The 17,957-nt window shown below is 47.7% G+C and overlaps 1 protein-coding gene across 2 annotated transcripts in view; it reads left to right on the forward strand.

Moving 5' to 3' along the window:
• The window catches only part of LYRM4 (LYR motif containing 4), a 120,836-nt gene that overhangs the window by 34,725 nt on the left and 68,154 nt on the right, over positions 1–17,957 (forward strand). The window contains exon 3 of one of the 2 annotated variants that reach the window (XM_057554789.1): positions 8,399–8,485. The exons of the other annotated variant lie outside the window; for it this stretch is intronic. Coding sequence (XP_057410772.1) covers positions 8,399–8,482 — 84 coding nt within the window. The 3' untranslated portion in view covers positions 8,483–8,485. The remainder of the gene's footprint in view (positions 1–8,398; positions 8,486–17,957) is intronic. 2 annotated transcript variants of the gene reach the window in all.

The raw sequence follows: 17,957 nt of genomic DNA on the forward strand, positions 1-17,957 counted from the left end.
TTTTAAAAACTCTAGAACAATGGCATTTTCCATGCATCAGTGGTTGAATTTTATGGGATGCTTTAGCACTGGAACTTGGAAAAACAAGCAGCCTGCGTCCTTATTTTGCATAAACTCAGGAAGATTCAGTTCTTTGGCACTTTCCCATGCAGAAGTTGGCAAGCACCTTCGAAACAGGCTGGTTTTATCTTTTACTGTAAAGTTGCTCAGAGTAGAAAGTGCTTAGAAAAGGGACCTGTAAGTAATCCGTGCCACCATTTCTTTAGTTATGCAATTGTCTGTGTCACTTCTTGGTTTGAAATGCTTTTAGAAAAGAAGAAAAAAAAGAAAGGACAGACTGGGTCTCACCAGACCTTCCCAGGGAATCCACACAACACAGACTCAAGCTCTGGAGCCGCGGGTCGGGCCCTCCCCAGGACCGCCTGCCAGGTGCACCTTCCTTGATGGGGTGCAGAGCCCGTGCGGCCCGCTTCCGGGCCCAGGGCGTCTGTGTTAACTAGCAGAGCAGCGGGTGCTTCCCTTTCACGTCAAGATTGCTCCTGAACCCGAGCTTCATGTTGACCCGAGTTAGCTTACGAGATGCAGGCGATTCCCCAAGCCCCCTCGCTTTAAGCCTGCGAAGCTGGCCTTGGCCTAAAGGCCTAAAATAGCATCTGTATTTTCGTCACACTGGCCACTGTGACAGCTTCTAACTAGCCTCCCTGTCTGCCCCAGTGGTCTCTTCTCCACAGGCTGCCAGGGTGAAAAATCAGAGCAGGTTACAGCCCTGCTCAAAACCCTGCAGGGGCTTCATCCCCGGCGACGAGCCTGCAGTCCTCGTGAAGTCGGCAGAGACCCTCCACGGCCTGTCTCCCTCACCCGCGCCATTCCATGACCCCTTGCTGCCCCGGCACCCTACCCCCAGCCGGTAACCCTCTGGGAGCCTTTGTCCCCTTGCCTGGAATAGTCTCCCCAGGCCTTCGCAGAGCTGGACCCCCTTTTCACTCAGGCTTTCACTGAGGTTGCTCGTCATCACAGAGGGCTTCCCTGACCACACTTGGCTCTGCCCCCTGCCCCCTTACCCCTGCCCCCTTACCCCTGCCCCCTTACCCCTGCCCCCTTACCCTGCTTCAGAGTTCCTCACGGCACTTATCAGCACCAAAAATAGCATCACTTGTTGCCCTGTCTGTTTTCTCCTCTTCCACGAGGACAGGGGTCTCAGCTGTCATGGTCACCGCTGCCCAGGAGGCAGGAGCATGGGCTGTGGGGCCCGCCTGCCTGGGTTCCAGTCCTGACTCCTCTGGTCGCAGTGTGACCTTCAACCAGGTGTTCAACCTCTCAGTGCCTGACGTAAAACGCAGGTGGGTTACGGTGAGGATAAAGCAGGTTAGTATACGTGAGGCCCTTAGAAAGGTGCTGGCGCGTCGTAAATGCTTGTATTGCTGCTGATCAGGAGATCTGGACCAGCCCGCACGGAGTTGGCTCTTAATTGTTTGTGGACTAAATGAATCTATGAAGTTCGTCCCCTGGGGTCGAACACCTCAGTCCAGGGTCTGTGCCACCAAAATCGTGGTATCTTGTTGGCTGCCCACAACCTCGCATGGTTCATGCAAAGGATCCATGAAAGGAAAGTGGAAGTCTGATGAGGATCTTGAGACATTACCCTCATGAGCTACAATATCCTTCCCATCAAGTCCCTCTTCCACTTGATACTTGGACTCAAAGACCGTCCACCAGGATGCACGTCGATCTCAGCACCATTTTCCGTGGATGAGAAAGCCTACAGCCACCTTTCAGGCGCCAGACACGCACACCCGTAAGGGCAGCACTCAAACAGAAATCGTCCTCTCAGCACTGGTCCCCGCCTCCTGCTGTCCAGTCCTTAAAGTGGGTCTCGCTTCAGTCAGCCGTGACACTAATGACACCACTGTAAGCACGGTAAGATTTCGCATTTTTTAAAGAAGTCTCTGAGAAAAGAGTTTCTTCTGATTCTCTTGGGGTAGAGAAGCCACGGTGCAGGAAAGGTGGATGCCTTGTCTAAGGGCAGCTGGCCAGACCTGACCTCAGGACCCTAATTCCTGAGGGCAAACTCAGAAGTTCAAGGATGTGAGCTCCTGAGTCAGTAGAAACCAAAGGATAGAGATACTCTTAAGTCATCTCCCAGTTTTGTTCCCCAGATATTTAAGGACCACATCATCGTAGCCCAGCCTCTCCTCAGAGGTCATCCTTCCTTTGTATCCTTACTGTGCAGAGATACTTAGTCTTCATGGGGCAACCCTGAAGGATTCTAGTAGCACCAGCATTTCTCACTGGCCTTTCACGCTGCTCCTAAGGATTACTCTGATTGCAAGAAGTAAAAGGGCAGATCGCGTTGCCCCTGTATAAGCCAGTCAGGCTGCTTTCATTCATTCTCCTTAATTATGGCCTGTGGACTAGGAGCCAGACACACGCTTGTTCTTTCTTTGCCACGGACCACCTCTTCCCCTGAAAGTTAGAATCCTCTCTCTTTCCAGCTACGTGCATCCTATCCTATCCCATAGCTAGCAGAGACATTCTCCCACTTTTCTGTAAACTCCCATTATTTCCGTATAAAATGGTTCTGTAAAGACATCTGGACCCTGGCAGCTCTTGTGAGTTCTTTCTCTGCTGGAAGCAAGTTCTGGACTAGCCCCCATTAAACCTAGTTTCCCTGTCTGCTTCCCAAGTGGGATCCGAAAAGTGGGAGAGGCCCTTTGTGTGTGTGCCAGCCAGCGCCAGGAAGGACGCACAGAAGCCGGACAAACAGCTGTCACCATCTAGGCAGCAAAGAAGTAACTGAGGACTTTCTACCTGAGACAGGAAACAGGGCTCCTTGGGTGTTTCACACCAGAAATAGGAGCAAGAAAGTCAACCAGACTTTGCTTTCATCTTTGTTCTTTTTTCCGTATTGCTGTTCTGGAGATATTCCTTCTGATTCCCCTCTATAAGACATTTATTCGACTAACGATCAGTTAATCACCCCCACTTATTACAGCTCTGCAGTTGGTCATGCCCCTGAGGATTGTAAACAACCGTAACCAGCCTTATTGTGAAGTGCTACTTAGCCGTGCTCCATAACCGCAGGGGGAAGAGGGGGTTCCCACCCCAGGTAACCCACAGAGGTTGTGTGTTTATCAAAGAGAAAACATTTTCCAAGCATTTCAAAATACGGTTATATACCTAGCTTAATAGCCACATGTCTGTGAGAGAAAAAGAAGTAGAAGAGACAGTTGGGACTGGGAAACTCTGCATCTGCAGTAACCGAGGAGGTGCCGGGCCTGTGTTTCTACCCTCTGATGAGATCTCCTTGAACACATGAATTACGGTTGTGACGTCAGCTAAATCTTAAATGTGTAGCACCTTTTTCTTTAAACCTGGTGAAAACTAAAATACCTGTGCAAAGTGTGGGTTTATTTACAGCTGTGTGATACTCTCTGTTCATCAGAGTGCACCCTGGCAAGGCGACCCTTCCGTCTTCTGGGCTCTGAGAGAGCAGACCTGGGTAATAGAGGTTCCCAACCACTCGTTCACGTAGGCTAGTGAATTGAGCACTGAACTTACACCCAGATAATGTTTGGTTACTCTACCAGTGATGGGATATACGTGTATCCAGCTAAACAAGGTTTGTGTGTAACATAAGTATTTGGATGAAGAAATATATTGTTACTGTAGTATGTAATTTTACACTGAGAAGATCAACTGGATATTATGTTTTCTGATTCTGGATAACAGCAAGGTGTTGGAGTTATACCATTTTTGCCAGCAGCTTTTTAGTGATGACAAGATTCCATACCACATCAGCTGTTCTTAAGCTAGTGTTTTTTTTTAATGAAGCAATTCAAATAGTGGCTGTGTCAGACCCAGAACTATGAACCTGCCGTTGTAAGCGGTTCAGAGCAGACATAATGTACAACCATTAAAGACACTAGGAAAGGGGTTGATGTTATGGGTAGCAGCCCTTTAGTTAACCTGAGTGTGTGTATATGTGCGATGAAGCACTTTCAGTGTTCAGCTTACACTTATTATTTTTGTGGATCACTAAAAGCGAAGTAATGTGCCCAGTTGATTGGCCTTTTGGGTGGTGATAAGTGAAAGTCTCTGAAACCATATTTTTTACTTTCATTTGGTACTTCATGGTTTAGTTTTCTAATGACCGTTCAAGAGGAACGTCCCGCAATCACTTTCTGAATGTGCCTGTCGTGAGATGAGAAGCCACTGAACAGTGACAGGCCTCTCTCACGTGGGTCTCCGCAGAGCCAGTGCGGGTGCCCCAGGGGGTGGTCAGACTTGAGTGAAAGGGATGCCTTACCTGCCCCCAGTGGTCGCCCTGTAGAACAGCCTGTGAAAAGGTAGGAGTGTTAAAACACTGTATGTCTTGTGGGGAAAAGTAATAATGCACTTCATCTCTCTTCAAGTACACTTTCAGCTTAAGTACCATTTTGGTAGTTTCAGGGGAATCTCTAAAATTTACTTGGAAATTGTTTTTATGAAGGAGAGGAAAGTCAGTCCATACATTAGGGGCATTTAAAATACATGGAAAGAATTATACATTATTCACAATATCCAAGAGGTAGAAGCAACCCAAATTTCCACTGACGGATGGATAAACAAAAGGTGGCATTTACATACAGTGGAATATTATTCAGCCCTTAAAAGGAAGGAAATTCTGACACAGGCTGCAACATGGATGGACCTTGAGGACTATACTCAGTGAACTAAGCCGGACACAAAAGGACCAATACCGTGTGACTCCGCTTATATGAGGTCCCCAAAGTGGTCAAATTCAAGGAGGTAGAAAGTAGGATGTTGGTTGCCAGGGGCTGGGGGAGCGGGAAAAGGGAGTTAGCGTTTAATGGGGACAGTTTCAGTTTTTCAGGATGAAAAAGTTCTAGAGATATGTTTTACAATAATGTGAATGTACTTAACACTACTGAACTATACGCTTAAAATTGGTTAAAATGGTAACTTTTTGTGGGGTTTTTTTTCACAATAAAAAAAAATTCTCCCTTCCCCTAAAAAAGAACTATATAACCAGTCCTCAATTTTTTCTTAATTGAGAAAAATAAAATTGAATGCCTCAGACACTGACTGATACTTGAGGCTGGGAAACCTAAGTCATTCGGAGCTGGAACTACAAGCCTTCAGCTTCTTATCTGTAAAATCAAAGGGTTACGCTGTAGTTTCTAAGGCTACTTCCACTTCTAAAATGCCATGGTTCAACATTTCACATCAATATCTGTCCCCTTCCTGATTATTTGCAGAAATAATGATACATTTTAGAGTAAATTACTCTATGCTCAGCTTCCCTTGACCATTTTTCACCAAGATCTTAACTTTCCAGAGTTTAGGCTATAGGTGAGCGAAGGTGTAAGCCAGCCGTGTATTTATGCCATCGTAAATTTCTAAAACTTCTCTTGGTCTAACCTTTCTGCTACGAGGAAAGTCAAAAGATTGAATTATTTTATTTATGTTGCTTTCCTTTCTGGTAGAAGACATGCTATGGGTACTAAAGCATACCTTTGAGGAGAACACTTTCTTTCAAAGAAAATGGAGTGGCATTTGAAGAGCAATAATGGGTAAGGGATGGGAATGCTCTCCCCAGCCCCTCCTCAGCGTTAATACTCTTTCTGTCTGATTTGACTCCACCCTGCCCCCTGGCCGGCGTCTCAGCTACGTGAAACACAAACGCACTGTGTGTCTTGCAATCCATGCCCACAGTTTCTTTCCCTGTTTATCGAGCACCCACTCTATGCCATATAATTATGAATTGGTTTTGTAAGTTTTTCGGAGACAGAGTTGGGGTGGAATTAAGAGGTCCATCAGAACCTCACAGAAGTTCTTTCTGGCTTTGACTGTTTTGGAGCCAAGCCCATCCTCCCTGTTCTAGATACCATCTGTTCACTCATTTCATGGAACACAGCATAGGGTTTACTGGCATATCCCAGCAGTGCTTTCCCCTGTGCTTCTATAGACCAGCTAAGATTAGATCAAAGCATCAATCTGCATATTAAAAAAATAACACTAAAGCAGTCAGAGGCGAAGGAGATTTATGTACTCTGTCTTGGACTTGAATAAAAATCCTTAGGAAATCAACATGAATTTATATACAGTGACCAGAATTGCGCCCTAAGTGAACCCTATGTCTTTTGGATATATGAATCCTCTCAATATGAATAAAAAATTCCCCAGCCTCCTCAGAAGGTTTAAGAAAGCAGGGCAATGAGAAGGGTTTGTTTAGTTTTATAGCTTGGCCTATGTATGACATTTATTTTTTCAGCCTGTTCAATATATAGTTCCTCTGCAGCTATAAAAAGACTTCTTCATGCAAGAATTTAAACTAATTTCCTCTCTGCTTTTTCTGGAAATTCCTTTATTTCCTCAAGTCTGGGACAAGAGTATTTTCCCACAGTTGGCATTCTTCTAGAAGAAATGTCTCTCAGTTGGAGACCACCCATTAAATTTGCTTCATTCCTCCAAGGTTGACACGCACAGAACAAGATTCCACTTCCTTTCTAGAGGAAGCCTGTATCACCCCTGCCTTTTTATGTACACTAATAGTTCTTCGGCATATTTCATGTTCACAAGAGCTCAAATAGTAGTGCTGTTTATAGAAAACTTTGGCACGGGTTTCATTGGGAATTTTTATCATGGTATCTGTCATTCTCCCATCTAGTCTAGCAGATGAGTCTCCTAGTCTAGTCTGCCAGAGCTGCTCACTCTTGAATTCCTCGAAAAGCCTTTTTGTTGCTGAAACACCTAAAGTGGAAGCAGATATTAACAATTCCGGAGCAGAAAGTACATTGATCTCAGGGGCAAGAGGTGAACGTGCCTATCTCAGCTCTGGTAGTAACTTGCCGTGTGATCTTGGGCAGGTGGTTTGTTCGCCCTGTTTCCTGCATCTGTAAAGGGATGATTTGATAGATGGGGGGAGGGGGGGTCTCCTCACCAGTGTCAGTTCGTCGCGCCCTCTCTGGGCATGGACTCCGTGTATTACACAAGCACTTTGAATGCCTGAGAGCAGCCTCGTGAGAAAGATACTAGTATCCTTGTGTGCTCGATGAGGAAATTCAGACTTGGCGTGTTTGAATAATTCTCCCAAGGACGCACAGTTAGGAGAAGGATAGGCCTGCATCTGTTCTCACTTTTTAGCCAGTTCTCAGAAGAGGGGTCACCTGGGTGGCCTTATCTTCACAGAAGGTAAACAACACGTAGGAGAGGGGGAGGGAAGATGTGTGTTCCTTTTTCTGATGGTCCATTTAGAGCTCTTATTAGAAGGTAGCAGCTTCCCCTCTGTAGGCTCATGAATAGTTTATCCCTAGGGGCTGGTCTCCTTTATCATTTCTCAAAAAACTCTCTCACCCTCTCTGCCTTCAAAAAGAAAAAACAATACAAAACCACAGTCTGAAAATGGTAAAGTTCAGCCGCCTTATTTAAGAAGTGTTTGCTCAGAATTTCCCCATAGATCTAGGGTCGCAGCTCCAATTGTGCTTTTCCTGACAAGCTGTCACTGAAGTGCCCTTCAGCGGAAACCTTTTGATGCCTTACCGCCTGGCTTGTCCTTTCAAGGAATCAGAGTTAATTCCAGTCATGCTCATGCCGAAGATCTTCTCCCAAGCTGACAGGGAAACAATGCCATCTTCTAGGAAGGGTGACAGAGGGGCTCCCCCGTTTATGTCCATTTGTGTTTCTGTCCCACGTCCTCCGAGGTGGCAGGGAGGTGATGACGCCCAGCCCAGTGTGTGTATGAGAACATGTGCTCATTTCCTGAGCACTGGATATCTGCATTTGATGGATTTTACAAGCATATATATGAAGGGTGGTTTCACCTATGCTGTTGGAAAGATTTATTTTCTAATTATACATCTATCAGTCTAAAAACTGTTGTTTCATTCAGAGACATGATAGGAGTAGGAGGAAAGAGAAGAGGTTTTGAGTGAGATACACCTAAATTTAAATCCTAGCCCTTGTTAGGTAGCTCTCTATCCTCAGTCATGATATTTAATCTCTCTTAAAACTTTATCATCATTCAGTTTGTCTACTGAAGCCCAAGGAATACCATTCATAAGTTAAGGTTAGTTTCGTACTTGCTTCGTGTTTGAAATACCAGAGCCAAATGATGTGTCAGAAATGTTCTCTCTTCCCCAAATCCGGTCATTAAGGCTGTCATTTCGTAGATTGGTTGGTTATAAATAATCGAAAGGCTCAAAATTCTCTAAGGTGTGGCACTGTAATAATCTTAGCTTTATTAAGTAATGCTGGCGCACAATCCAATCAGTATTTTAAATATATTCTTCTTCTTCAAGCATTTCCACTTCATACGACCTAACAAGTACTTCTCTTTTCCTCGCCCCCGCCCCAAATCTCATCTCCTTAATGTTGTAACAACGCCACCAACCTGAAGTCCCATGGACTCGCCTTCACAGTCTGTCACAAATTCGAGGTAACATCACCAGAAAGTCCGTGGCTCAGCAGGCTTCATCTGTAAAAGGTGAGGAATTGGGTGCACTGCTTTCCAAGATCCTAATAGCACGAGAGTTCTTTTTACGAATCTGCTGTATTTAACAAACCGAAGTTTAACTGCCCTGCGGAGGTTGGATTGGGGGGGTTTCTTTCATGGAGTTACCGCACTCACTTAAGACGAGTGCGTCCCAGAACTGCCTGCAGGGTCATGGATGTGTGTGCCGTCGGAGCCCAGCGCGTACCCATCACTGAACACCGGCCGGCAAGAAGCCAGCAGAGCCAGGGTCTGCTCCCGGCCCCGGCCAGCTGGCAGGCGGTCGTCGATGCCAGCTCCCCATGGGTGTGGAGGGGTGCCCCATGCCTCCAAGGCCCCCTTTCAGGCCTGACGTTTTCCGATTCTGAAAATAATTGATGATGATTGTTAGATCCCAGAAACATACTTGTGAATGTTGGATTTTGACCAAGGGTGAGGTGTGTCACTGACCCTCTGCATTTACTGAATTCACTTTAAAAGGAAAGCTTGGCTGCCGGGATGTCACAGGCAGCGTGTCGCCTTGAGCATGGGGAGTGATTGGTGGCGTAAGCTGAGTTATGCAGCAGTGGTTCTCCGCTGTCAGCCTCGGCTGCGGGGGCCAATTCCAGAAAAGCCCTTGGCTACACTTTGTAGAGGCTTTTAAGCCCCGGTGACGGCAGGGATGTTGCATGGATCACGGCGGCTTCCGGGGACCTGTGAGCTGTGACAGAAGCTGCCCTTTCACACAGGTGACAGGTCGTGGATGCCTCATTACCAACGAGATTTCTCTACTGGGACTCGACAGACCTTCCAAGAAGGAGTGGGATGAGGAAGGGAGACCGGAGGAAAGAGCCAAAATAAATTGTCCTCTGGCTTTGATCCAGGTTCTGTCTCAGCCGGGCCAAACTCAGCACTTGGTTTTTTCAGTAACTCTCAGCTGTTATTTAAAGTTTGCAGCTGTCTGTGTAGCTGTCCATGTTTTTCTTAATATTACGTATTTTTCTTACTGGAAATATTTTTTAAACGGAGCCCATTTTTCCCCACAGGCCAGTGCCCGTCCTTTCTTCTCTCCTGGGCAGTTTAGGGAACCGCTAGGAAGCGGCGTGGCCCCGTGGGTTTCTGGGCCCTGCGAAGCCTGCCCCGCGCCCACTCGTGCCCCACGTCCGGCCTCTGCAGCTGCATCGCGGCTTCAGCACCGGGAGCCCATGAGCTCGTTGGGCCGAGCGCAGGCTGCTCGGGGCTGGATGCGGGGCCAGCGCGGCGCAGGACACACCGCGCCCAGCCAGGGAGCTCCTTCCCCGCCCGCCAGCTGCCGAGGGCAGGCCTGCCGCGCCCGTGCGCCCCTCTCCTGCCCCGGAAGCCTGTTGTCCTCGGGGCCACCAGAGCACTCAGGTGCTAGCTCCTCAGCGTTTCCCGCAGGGCTTTGCCAGGGCCTCTGACTTCCCGGGGAGGCGGTTGTGTCCTGTGCCCGAGCTGCCCCCGGCGCCGCAGCGTGGTCAGTGCCCCTCCGCCGACGCGCCATTCGGGCCGGAGAGCTTGGCGGCGATTCACGGAAGGCGGCGTTTTAAGCGGAGACTCAGGCCTGGGTCCGGCCCAGGCGCTGCCTCGGCCTCGCCGCGTGGGCCGCAGACTCGGCCTTTCTGAGACGTCCGGTGACGTCAAGACCCCTGCCCTGCGCCCTCTTAGCGACCCTGGGACAGAGCGAGGGAGCGCGCGCTGGCACCGCTCGCGCGGCAGGGCCGGGAGCCCCGCGGTCCTCCTGGACGTCAGCCGGAGGCCGGCTGCGGGGTGAGTGCCAGCCTTAGGCAGACAAAGACGAGGCTGTTGGCCTCTCCTCCTCCTCCTCACTTTCCTCCCCGCGGGAGGCGTGGAGGGCCCAGGGCCGGGGCTCAGGTGGCAGCGGTGTCACTCCCCGTGGCCGCCCCCCATTTACGGACTGTTCTGTCAGATAGGCGGGAGCGTCCCCCTCCGTCGGGGGTGAGAGGACCAAGCAGAAGCGTGCGGAGCGGGCGGGCACGGTGCCCGGCCCGTGGGAGACGGACGGTCCAGTGCCGGAGCTACAGGGACGCACGACACTTCGGTTTCACCCTGGGTGCGCGGAGGGGCAGCTCCGCCCTCCACCCTCCTCCGCGGGCGCCCAAGCCTTTGCTCTCGACGGTGGGCCTCGCTGTCGTGCAGGTCGACCCTCCCACATGCTTCTCAGTGGGTTAGGTAGAACTGTGAACACTGAATTCCAAGGGGCAGTTTCTGTATTAATATTTTTCACATACCGGTAAAAGTTTATCGACCAGGGAGAACTGGGGGCACTCACTCACTCTCAGTGAAAGGGGTTTCCAAGGCTACAAAAGTATATCTGAATCAAATTTTATCACATTCATTTTATTAAAATGCAGCTGAAGGACCGTGCTGTGAGGCAATGTATGCGGTCATGGAGGCCTCAGCTCGCATCCTGCCGGCGCAGGCTCAGAGTCGAGGAGGGGCTGTCTGTGAGTCGCCCACCGCCCTTGACTCCTGACCCCCTGTGCCCGCACCCTGCCACGTCGGGTGCACACACAGAGGGAGGAGGTGCGGACCCCGAGCCCTCGGAGCCCGTGCAGCTCTACTGCTGGGGGGATCTGGGAGGCAGATACTCCCTCTGGCGGCAGTGAGCGTTCACAGGGGGGCGAGTGGACGTCTGCAAGGGGCTTAGGTCTGGCCAGTGAAATGGCTCAGAAAAGGGATGGTCTGTGGCCGAGCAAATCAGATCCCCCGCTGATGGTGATGTGAGGCTCGGGAATGTTTGCAGGCCATTCTCCGTGGTCTGAGTGTTTGGCTGAACAGGGAAGAGCGTGTGTGCCTGTCTGGGCCCTGTGCACATGGGACCCTCGAGGCTCTGGGTGAGGATCCCTGGCGTTCAGCGGGCCTTGTGGCCTCCCAGGCTTTGGTTCCCGGATGGACGAGGGCTGTGTGTGCCCTTTCCTAGTGCCTCATAGAGCCCTTTCACACAGCAGGTGGCGGGTTTTTTTTTTTAACTGTAACTTTTTTCCATCAAAAATGCAACTGCTGTCTCAAAAGCATAGGCCCCCTTATCGCTAAGTCAGTTGGTCTCTTTATATCCGTATTCTTCTTCTCAGAGGTGGTTCACCGCACCTCCTCCTCGAAACTGTATTTGCTCCTGTCTTTTCCTGCAGACTGTTGCCCTCTGTGTCTAGTAGATGCTTGAACTTGGGTGTCTTACCATCCTTACTTGAAACCCATCACAACCAACACGTGACTAGTTACCTTCTGTTCCTCTTAAACAAAGCTTCCTTCACAAATTCCCGATACCTCCCTTCTCTCAGGACTCGGGCTCAAATCTCCCTCTGCCCTTCACAGGGAGAATGGAACCTGGGTTGTTCATGTCGTCCACTGAAAATAAATCCAAGACTCTTCTCAGTCCTACAAAACAAGATAGCTGGGAATGTTGAAATATATTCCAAAACACTGCCCTGCAAGCTGCCTGTTTCTGCAGCTCCCGGCCTGGTGCGCGCCCCTCACGTGCACAGTCGGGACCGTTTAGCTGCGTCAGTGCGTCTTGGTCCCCAGCTCCTCTCGAGTACCTTCTACGCCTACCTCATCATGAGTCACCAGTGAGCACCTTTTTTACGTCGGACGTCACCTGAGGTTCTGTTAGATATTCCTGAGCAGATGCCCATCTGCTGAGACAGCCTCACTTCTAACGCAGAAGCGCCGTGGTTTCGTGGCAGCCCGACTTCCCGCGGCACTCGCGGTGCCTCGATGTGTATTGATGGGCTCAGCTCTAACTGCTTGTGTCAGAGCACTTTGGGAGGCTCATCCATCTTGTGCTTCTTTAATTGACATCAATAATGTGTTTGCATTTATCAATATTTCCTAATTGCCAAGTGATAACAGTGGAGCTTCTGTGATAAATCGTGTCCACAGATATCGTCAGACATTAGGGCTTAAGGCTCCTGTCAATATTTTGTTGTGCTATGAATTGTTTTTATGAGGACGTTTTTCCTGTAAGAAAGGAGGAACTGTGCAGTGGGAGACAGAATTGAGTTGGTGGGTCACCATATAAACTTCAGTTAAAGAGCCACATGGTTCCAGTGAAAACAGAAGGAAGCAATTTCCCAGGCCAGTGCAGTACATTCCCATAAAGTGCAGCGTCGCCATCCACATGCATGCTAATGTGTCTCCCCGGAGGGTGACATGCCGTGCCAGGGCCCTGCCCGAGGAAGGAAATTTGGACCAAAGGATAGTGAATATTCCTACGAAGAAGGAAGTGTTATCAACTCATTTTTCAGAAGAGGAAACTTGCTCAAGTCAAAGGGTGACTTTGCGAGGCTAGGTCTCACACCCAGGGCTGTTGGAGTCCATGGCTGGACTCTTGACCCTACAGGGACAAACTCGACCAAACCCAAAGAGAGGGAGACCCAGGTGTTGAAGGACTGACTCCACAGTATCTGTTACACAGTTGAAGGCTCTAGAATGTCTGGCTTGGAAAAGAGATGAATGTGGAAGGCTCTGGAGTTCTGTCCTCCTGTCACCTGCAGGGGAGGTTAGCCCCTGGGTCTGTGCATGCGGACGGCAGCGGTGAGGCCAGTCCTCTGACCTGGCGAGAGGCGGCTTTGTGGAGCAGTTACAGGTGCGACTCAGCAGCCACTGTCCCCAGCAAATCCCTGCTCAGCCACTCACCAGCTACTGTCCTTGGGCAAGTCACTTGGACACTCTTTGTCCCAATTTCCTCAGCCAAGATGGGAGTGATGGCAGTACCTGCCTAATAAGGTTGTTGTGAGGATTCAGTGAGTTAACATGTGAAAAGTGCTTACGATGGTGCTTGGCGCGTAGTGTAATATAAGGGTTTGCTGTTGTTTCAGTATAAAGCCAGACTAGGCGTGCGGAAGAGTTCTCTAAAAAGTCAGTCAACATCTGTCCATTATTTCTGCCACCCTGTATGTACTAGACACTGTTCTGGACACTAGGATACAGCGATGGTAAGACAGCGCTCGTCCCTGCCCCGCCCTCGCGCAGCCTACTTTCTGCATTAGAGAGGAAGGAAGTTACTGTGTGAATCATGAAACAGCCGATCAGCACATGAACGAGCCGCTTCTGAGAGATGAGCCCCAGCCCTTCCCCTGATACCACTGAAGAGATCCAGGCAGAAGCTGCCTGAGGTCCTTGTGAGCGGGGCTGCCTACTGTGGGTTTTCATAGTGTCCCTAACATCCCTCTGCAAAGGAGGGTTAATTTAAGGCACCCAGTGATTCAGACACCAATATGAATGCCGCTGTGCTTTAGAACTGCCATCCTCTGGATCACCAAGGTGAGCGGGTGCATCTCAGGAATTAGGCAGGACAAGCCTTTGAGGTGCAAGAAGGAAGTACAGAGCTTCTGCTCATATTTTTTATCTCATCTTTTAAAGTGCCTACTCTTGGACATATTTTTAACTGCATAATTTGGTAGCACAGGAGCACATGTTGATAATTTATAAATAAATATAAACATACTTTAAGGTTGCACGTGTAAACATCTTTGCTAATGAGGTGAACAATTTAAAAAGCTTAAGTTGTACCAGAATACTTGAGCATGTTACCCCTGAAGGGCCAGACCCTGCCCTTGGGTCCCCCTCCCTGCGCCCAACCAACTCCACCGCCTTCACCCCAGTCCTTTTCAGCTGGAAGTGACTGCACTTTAAATGGCATTCATTTACAGGCCTTGTGGGAAGCGAACTCCAAGACTCTCAGCAAAGGAAACAGACTGACTTTGAGTCTCTGAAGAGGTGGATTATAATAAACTCATTCATCACCTTTGCCCGTCTCAGGCTTCCGTGATCACCTCTGCATCTTGACTGAGGTGGGGTGGGGGGGCATCAACACTTCCTTGTATGTTAAAAATCTCCCTGAATTTCATAATACCTGTAATATTTACTGACAACATTGATGAGGTTTGCAAATTTAACTTTGAAGAAGTTCATTATGCACCCTTCTAAATGTGTGCTCCATTCAGATGCCTTGGGAGGAACCTAAGACCGCTTATGGGCTAACGTTAAAACTCGTCTTTCAGGCATGTTTTTTCTGAAATGAAAAGCAGTGTATCGTTTTTCTCTGGATGGTGTTCTCCTTTTCTTTTTTTTTTTTTTTTTTTTGGCTGCGCCACATGGCATGTGGGATCTTAGTTCCCCCACCAGGGATAGAACCCACATCCCCTGCGTTAGAAGCACGGAGTCTTAACCACTGGACTGCCAGGGAAGTCCTGGATGGTTTTCTCCTTTAAAAAACTATTGTCTTACTTGAACTTAAGCAGCTTATGTAAGAGAATGAATATTTTGCCCTTTCCTTAATTTCACCAATGTTGACATTAAGTTGCAGGCATAACTCTACCTCTGTAGGTGTCAGTTAGATGTCTTCTTAGAACAAGGACATGCTTCTGCCTTCTCACAGTACCATTTTCACACCCCAGAATTGAGCATCAGTGCGTGCTGGCCGATACTGCAGTCCATCTTCACGTCTCCAACTGTCCCACCTTTCACAGTTGTTTCTGATCCAGAATCTGTTCAAGGGTCAAGCGTTGGATTCCATAGTCACGTCCCTTAAGTCTCCTTGAATGTAGAAGAGGCCCTCTGCCTTTTCTTTTTCCAACTTTCATGATATTGGCCTATTTAGTCTAGACTGTTGGCCAGTCTGAATCAGTCAGAGTGTATCTCTCTTATTATACTCGGAATAAACCCTTGGGCAGGAACCCTGAGTGGGTAATAAGGCCTTCTCCCTTTCCACCCCATCAGGCGTCCATAATGTCGGTGGTACCATTATTGGTTTGTGCTCAGTTTGATCCTTTATTAAAGTGGAGGCGAGATATTTCCATTATAAACATCCCGTTTCTCTTTGTGATTAATAAGTAAACTGTTCCCCAACAGCCTTATGCCCAATGGTTTTCAGACCCATTAATGCACCTTGCCTGAATCAATTATTTACTTAGTGGTTGCACAATGGTGATTTTTCTAATTCTCTTATAACCTCGTTGGCTTCTGCATATCACTCGGGGGCCGTTTTTAATGACAGTAAGCCTAAATTACAGTCAGGTATATTTCTCACTAATCTGTCTTAATTCTCCCAGTTTAACAAACTCATGATCTTAGCCCAAGACTGTGAATACTCCCTACTAACCCACTCTGAGGGCTTTATCTTGGAGGTACAGTCTGCCCAGAGAGTCACATGGCTCCACTGTTTCCACTAGAGGCTTGGGGGGTCAGTCTGATATCAGAAGGACTTCAGATCGCTTCCATGATCTGCCTGTTGGCAGCCATTCAGCCTACTTGGACCATTGACATGAACGAAATGAAGCTGTATCAATATGTTCACCTTTATAGCACCCTTGGGGAGCACATCTGCACTCTGGGTTTACAGCTTCTTTTCACCTAATGTATGGTGAACATTCCCCATGTGACTCAATTCTCTTTTGCCTCATGATTTTTTTTATGGCTTCCAGTATTTTATTGTAGAGCTTACCATGACTTATCTCCCAAATGTTGAAAATTATTTGGTTTCCTTTTTTTCCCCCTCCTATTAGAGACAGTGTGGCCATAAATATCTTTATGTACATTCCTGACTGGTTTTCTTGAGACAAATTCCTAAAATTAAAATTACTGGGCTAAAGTGTATGTGTGTGTTTAAGGTATATGAGGCAGGTTTTAAACACAATGCCTTATGTCTGGTATCACCCTTCCCCCAGAAATGTGTCCACCTGTACAGACAAAGTTTTACTTAAGGTATCTGGGTTTCAGGAAGCCACGGGCTCAGGTTCAGAAGCTTCAGGCTGCAAGATTGAAATCCGAAAATTATCCCGGACCGCGCTCTTCAGGCAGCTCTCTCAGGCTTCCTCTGATCACTCAAGTCTGCAGTTTCAAACACAGCTTTAATTTTCATAAGTACTTGTGAGACTACTAAGAGCTTTTCCATTACTTGTTGATAAAAATATTTATGATCTCATCTTGGATTTTCATTTTTCAAGAATAGAGCCGGAATCAGTTCCTACAGCTTCTCCTGTCGTCCTCAGCACACAGTGAGCCCTCCCCCTCTCACAGTCGATGATTCACACGTTTGTGCTCCTGTAACTGAAACACCAGTGACGGCAGGGTTATGGAAGTTTTTAGAATTGCATTTGGGGTTTGAATTCTCCCTGGTCAGAGACACATGGATTCAGGTGTTCTAATTTAACTTATTTGTAATTAGGAAAACTGATTTTAGAACCTCTGACTGACCAAGCCACAGCTCTGGTAGATCTTTTCCATTTAAGACGTTACAGTATACCGTGATACGGGACCCTAGATTTTACTCTTGGGACCCTAACCCAGGAATATCCCCAGTGGGAACTGCAGCCCAGACATTTTTTTTAATCTTTCTTTCAGCTGGGATAGAACATATTTGCCAGTAAATTCTCTGGAGCCTTTTCTGAGGAAAAGATTGGGATTTTGAGGTTACTTAAACCCACAGCTGTTCTTCTGCCTCGCCATTAAGATATAAGAATTTTAACTTCCACTGTCTGCTTCATTTCCTCCAAGTATTCATTTTGGAGCAGCTGAGACATGGCACAGAGGTTTTTTTTTTTTACTGCATTATGTCCCAGAAAAGAGTCTGACCCAAAATGCTTCCAAAGGTGACAGAGGAAGATGACTGACTTAAAATGATGTTTTCTGGAATTCGATGTTTTCGGTCACATGAGAAGTGGTCAAGTTATCATACTGTGTGTATGTGCATGTGTGTGTTTGCGTGTGTACATTTGCAGGAGTGAGGTAATTTTTTTTAAATTAATTTATTTATTTATTTTTGGCTGCATTGGGTCTTTGTTGCTGTGCACGGGCTTTCTCTAGTTGCTTCGAGCGGAGGCTACTCTTCGTTGTGGTGCGTGGCTTCTCATTGCAGTGGCTTCTCTTGTTGCGGAGCACAGGCTCTAGGCGCGCGGGCTTCAGTAGTTGTGGCGTGCGGGCTCAGTAGTTGTGGCTCACGGGCTCTAGAACACAGGCTCAGTAGTTGTGTTGCACGGGCTTAGTTGCTCCGCGACATGTGGGATCTTCCCAGACCAGGGCTCGAACCCGTGTCTCCTGCATTGGCAGGCGGATTCTTAACCACTGTGCCACCAGGGAAGTCCAGGAGTGAGGTAATTTTAATTAAACAAATAACATTCAATTAAATTTTCAGTGTCAGAGACTACAGAGCCTTCACATTCAACTGATTGCTGATTAAGATAGTTCAGAACAGGGATGGCACTACTACAGATACCAAATGAATTTTCTTCTAAATGAACTTTTCCTAAGTAGAATTACATTGTGCTAAGATACATCTATATATAAGGAAAGCATTTAAAATCACAGCTATTTAAAAACGTTGAGCATTCATAGTTTGAGCCAAACTGTTAAAAAAAAAAAAAAAAAACCCTCAAGGAAATCAATTACTTTGAGTCAATTCAGGAATTTACTGCAACTCCACTACTATTTATTCCATGTGCTTAGT

Source organism: Balaenoptera acutorostrata, chromosome 10 (assembly GCF_949987535.1).
Source record: "Balaenoptera acutorostrata chromosome 10, mBalAcu1.1, whole genome shotgun sequence".
NCBI lineage: Eukaryota > Metazoa > Chordata > Mammalia > Artiodactyla > Balaenopteridae > Balaenoptera > Balaenoptera acutorostrata.